This window comes from Gymnoscopelus braueri, assembly GCF_963280865.1.
Source record: "Gymnoscopelus braueri genome assembly, chromosome: 8".
NCBI lineage: Eukaryota > Metazoa > Chordata > Actinopteri > Myctophiformes > Myctophidae > Gymnoscopelus > Gymnoscopelus braueri.
Window position 1 is genome coordinate 14143034 of NC_137609.1, and position 5457 is coordinate 14148490.

The 5457-nt window shown below is 40.9% G+C and overlaps 1 protein-coding gene across 1 annotated transcript; it reads right to left on the reverse strand.

The window, feature by feature from the left end:
• Positions 1-1214: 1214 nt before the first annotated feature.
• On the reverse strand, positions 1215-5193 carry timm10b (translocase of inner mitochondrial membrane 10 homolog B (yeast)). Its single transcript, XM_080435261.1, has 3 exons — positions 4932-5193; positions 4270-4365; positions 1215-4089 (listed from the first exon to the last, which is right to left on the reverse strand). Exons 1-3 carry the CDS (start codon positions 4971-4973, stop codon positions 3277-3279), a joined length of 951 nt encoding a protein of 316 aa, XP_080291387.1. The 5' UTR covers positions 4974-5193; the 3' UTR covers positions 1215-3276.
• Between the last annotated feature and the right edge of the window lie 264 nt (positions 5194-5457).

Genomic DNA, 5457 nt, shown 5'->3' on the forward strand with positions numbered 1-5457 from the left:
CACATTTCTCTTAACTTTGACCTTTCACCAAACAAATACCTCAGTAGGTCAGTTCACTTTTTATTTTAAAACCATGTGAGAAGGTCATATTTTATATATTTTATCACTGGTACACATTATGGTAACATTTTACTGTGCCAAATGTGCCAAATCTCACTTCATAATCAGCTACAATCACGACAAAATATATATATGTATGTGAAAAATAATTTGTACACTTAAATCTTGTTTTGAAGTCCATTAACCGGAAGTTACATGCTTTGGTACGACTTGACGAGCGTGTTATTTTAACTAGTCTACATCCTATAGCCTGGGGGGATGGTCGGTTGCGCTGTGATTGGGCAACCACTGACGCCCAAGTAACTGTACAGTAAACAAACATTCATGACAGCATCGGAAACAGCAAAAAGAAAATGACAGAGTTGACGAAGATGAATATACACAGAAAACATTTCGAAGTAGCCTAACATGTAGCCTACTGAACATAGGTGTAACACATCTCAGAGAGATATTTAAAAGAAAAAGAAAGGAGACAAATTAATAGAAATAGACTCTTTTTTGCTGTAGCACTTTGAGCTGCATTTCTATGTATGAAAAGTGATATAACACTCATCTATCCAATCCAGCTCTTTATTAAATAGAAAAAGCATTTTCATTGTCAGGATCCCAATTGTATTTTTAATTTTTAATCAAAGCTGATACATGGGTAGTACTCTCTCTCCTTATTGGATGAAATTGCTGATTTAACACCATAAAATCTGACTGGTAGTTATAGCCTATCCATAATAATGTAGGTATTACATAGCCATTGACAATAGGTCTAATATTTAACCAAATATTTAAAAAATCCTCAAACTTGTACTTAGTAAAGTACTTGAGTACATGCACTTAGTTACTTTACACCACTGCCTACTTCCTCATCCTATCTGGACTGGAAGAGATGAATTTTAGCAACAACAAAATAAACTAGAGTTAATTAAACTCTTTACACACCCATTGCCAACTGTTGCTTAAGAACCACAACGAGCCAATCACAGCCCGACGATCTCTGGCATATGGGATCTAGATTTAGACTGCTGAAATGCGTAGAAAATGCAATACTGTCACCTGCTGGACATAATTGATTCTGCGTCTGCCTGTCTAGTCGCGGGTGAGTTGGTAGATGCTGGGGAATTAAAACCTCCATGACAAGGTCATACTGAGATCATCCAACTTTATTGAACAATAAAACATGTATGAACCACTCCATCTGTCAGCTGGCCCATCCTGACAAACATGTAGGTTATCTTGTATAAAATACGCAAGTGTACAGTAGACAATAATGGTTGGTTATTCATCAGTAGAATAACCATAATTATACCATAGCTTTCCTATATATTTTTAATAATCTTATGAATTTTTTATTAATTTCATTAATTTTATGCTTTTAAAAAGCCTTTTATTTTAGGTCAGTCTGCAAATGCCTTTTCATGCATTATGTGAATTGCCGTTGCGCATGATGTGCTATAAAAATACTCGCCATACCTTCTTTCATACTTCTATCTTACCTATAGACCCTATCAATAATTTTAAGTTGTTATCATCTCTATATAATATAAACACCTATTTTAGAGAGTTGACTATCATACTGTAATCTTGTGCCATCACATGTAAAGACGTCTTTCAAAATCATGTTTTCTAAGTTCAACACCTACACAGGAATCTTTCTTTGTGATACTGCTGCTGATGTATGTAGGAACAGTTTATCTCCACTCAATTCAACGGACAACAGGATCACACATTTTGAGCAGTGAGCATAAATAGCACATGTACATGCAGGATATATTTTTGGTTCACTGCAGTCAATCAGAAGTTTTTTTTATTTAAGCTGTGCCTGTTATCCTCTCTGACAGGGACTGTTAAGATGATTGACGTATTGGGTCTAATTCAGCAGCCACAAGACTGCCAAACACGCCGTTTAATAATACAACATTCTTTATACACCGCCCACACTCCTCAAGGATTATAGTTTTAGCGTATTTTATCTTAAAGGAGCAGATATTTTTTGAGCCAACACATATGTGATCTCTCACATATAAATACCGTAAATACCAACTTCATACAAACATCGGTGATCGTCTCTAAATGTGGCAACACATGTGCATTGTGCCATTAGCAAAATGTTGGCTTTCTCCCTAGGCAGTATTCACAATCTCATCTTTTCTGTTGAAGATGAGGTTATTGCCCTTATCAATGTGACATTTCATGACATTGCCATGGCAACTACAGTATAACAATTGAAGATGCTGAGGGATTTATATGGCCAAACACATCTGAAATCAACACCGTAAGAACGCAATTGACCATTTGGACTTTGCGTATTGTGCTGCTATAAACATATCACATAACATATTTTTGAAACCAGGCCCTCATGTAATTTCAATCCATTTATTCTCGGTTGTTATGCAGTCTTTATATTTTTATGCAACGTTGAGTTATTGTTTAGATAAGTGTTGCATACACCGTAGATGGTGTTATGACAGTGTTTACATCTCTCAGGAACCATCCCCTCTGGCTGATCGGTCCCTATAGTAAGCACAAAGACACATTTTCTTTGGCAGGTGTAGGCGAATAGGCTGTGCATAACTACAGTTCTACAGGTTTTCTCGAGGTGGCATGCCCATTTCGGGTTCTCATTCAGTTTTCTATAGCGTCGCTTGATTGCTGCGGCAGCAGAATTAAACTAGGAAAATGTATCTGCAGCCACACCAATCAAGTGAAGGAAAACGAGACTAGTTCTGAACAGAGCCTATTGAGTGGACCGTGGATGAGGCTGATGCTCCACCCCTTCTGCCTGGGACAGGGACAGGACGAAGCACTGACATGGCTCAAAAGCCCTCACACATTTCTAATATTAAGTGTCGGGCCCCTGGTGGTCTTGAAGAGCCAGGGGGCTCTATTCATTGTATTTAAGTGCAGACATCTTGTTGGCAAATTATTGTAATTCAATCTATGAGCTATGGCATTACACCATATTGTAGAGCAAAACAGCCAGGGACCCGCCTGCTTCATACATATACTACAGCAGCAGTATCCCAACCTTTTCTGGATCAGGAGCAACTCGAAAATCTCAACAGTGTCTATCGGCTTGCCGTGTTCAGTGGTCAGATGGGTGGGCAGCTTGCATTTTCAGAGGAAGAATGCCATGATTTTTTTTAAAGATAGATCTTTTAATATGTTAACTGTTGCAATATCCTCTCAGCCCACAGGTTGGGAACCACTATACAGTGATGATCGCTACTTGTCTGATGCTGGGGGAACCTCTTGGGGTCTATCTGGGACTGTTACGCTCTCTATGGCTTTAGACATGATAGGAACTGCTATAGTCGACACAGGCGCACCTTCTGGTGATGCAGCAGGTGTTGTCAGCGTAGGCCTAGTCTGAACAGAGGCTGGGGGAACCAAGTTTCCAGATTCAACCTGCACCAAGAGAGGAGGCAGCTCGGTGACAGTTGGACGCGTTTCTAAAGGCAGGAAAGCCGTGACCTGCGGTCCATTCACATTCTCTCTATTAAGTGCTGAATGATCAACTGTGTCCATTACAGGTGTCAGCAGCGTGGCCGCAGCCATTTTGCTGGATGTAGAACCAACAGGACCCAGCTCAATGGGAACATCCAAGGGTGTTGGTGTTAAAAGTGCACCAGCCACCTCTGGAATGACAGTGGCTTCACCTAAAACAAAGGAAGGAGGCGACACTTCGGGCATATGAGCTAGTTGTCCGGGTACATCGGCCGATTGAACCAGCCCCATGTCAGTCACAGATGGAGAGATGAATGCAGGTGTTTCTGAGGACGGAGATGGTGTGATGATGGAGCTTTCAGCAGCAGCGGGCACACTAGCCGCACCGCCACCACCCAACTCCTCCCCCACTGCTGGAGCTCCCGCTGCCGCTGCCGCTGCCGCTGCCGCCGCCGCCGCTGCCTCCGCGGTCTTGGCCTCCATCTCGTCCATCCGTCGCTGCACCATCTTGGGCATCAGCTGCACGTAGGTCCCCATCAGGCGGTGGTTGGATCGGATCAGCTTCCCAGCACAGCTATCCACACATCGCTCCTGGGAACAGATTATAGTGATATCAATTGTTTTATATTGGTTTAACATACTTACTGCAGAGTAGGGTTTCAATCACAAGAGAATCCTCATGATAATATAGTCCAATTGTAACTGGGAAAAGTACAAGAAATGTAACCAAAATGGTTACATACATGTAATCTAAATTGTATTTATACCCACCTCGTCAAAGGTGAGGTTTCTGTAGTTGAAGTTGCTGGAGCATCGCTGGAAGCAGATTTCTGTCATGCGGTTGTAAACCATCAGGAAATCCCGTAACTAGGAGAGAGGACCATTGCAGTGAATGCATCATCTACTCCACCATATTCCATATTCAGTACAGTTTGCAGTCCTAATAACCGTGTCACAGGTTACAGTTCTGCACGACCAGTGGTGTAAAGTAACTAAGTACATTTACTCAAGTATTGTACTTAAATACAATGTTGAGGTATTTTTTACTTTACTGGAGTATTTCCAAATTTCTGTACTTTTCTACTCCACTACATCTCAGAGAAAATATTGTACTTCACTACTTTTTACTCCACTACAATAATTTGAAAACCTTGAAGATTTAGATTAATATTACAAAACATACCACAATTAACCACTTCAGCCCTATAGCCTATACATTTCGACCATTTGTAAATAGCCGATCAACAAGCTCACAATGCACATTGTGAGCTTGTAGATCTGCTATTACTTCTGCTTGTAGATCTGCTATTACTCAAGTACATTTTGAATTCCGGACATTTACTTGTAACAGAATATTTCTACATTGCAGTATTGATACTTTTACTTAGGTAACTCCTTTCCACCAGTGCTAGAAATGCACACAGATTTCTTACGTTCCTCAGCTGTCCATCTATTGAGGGCTCCATCGGATCCATCAGGACTCCTTCACAAGTTGTCGACTGGTCTGGTGAGCTAAATGATTATTTACCAGCGTGGACAGCAAGTGTCTCCAGGAAAATATAACCCTACCGTCTTCTATCGAAATGTAACGAATGTACAGCGTTGCAACATGTAATGTACAGTACAGCTTCTAGAATGTAAAGGTATTCTTGTGACAGATTAATGTAACATGACTTTCACATGGACGCCGCCATCTTTCTCTACGAGTCAGTGAACATCGGTGTTGCCAGGTTTTGTGAGAGAAATAAGCAACCAGGTCTATAACCTCGCGTCACCAGTCTTTCCACCTCGGAGGAAATACCAGGTCTATGAAAACAAGCCCAAAAGAAGCGAGAACACGTTGTATAGAAACTATCATCGACTGACTCGTTAACCAGATCCAAGGCCACTTCGAGAATATAGTGATGAATCTCTCTCAGAACTACCGAGGGGTGTTAATAAGCCCCTCTTATAATGCTG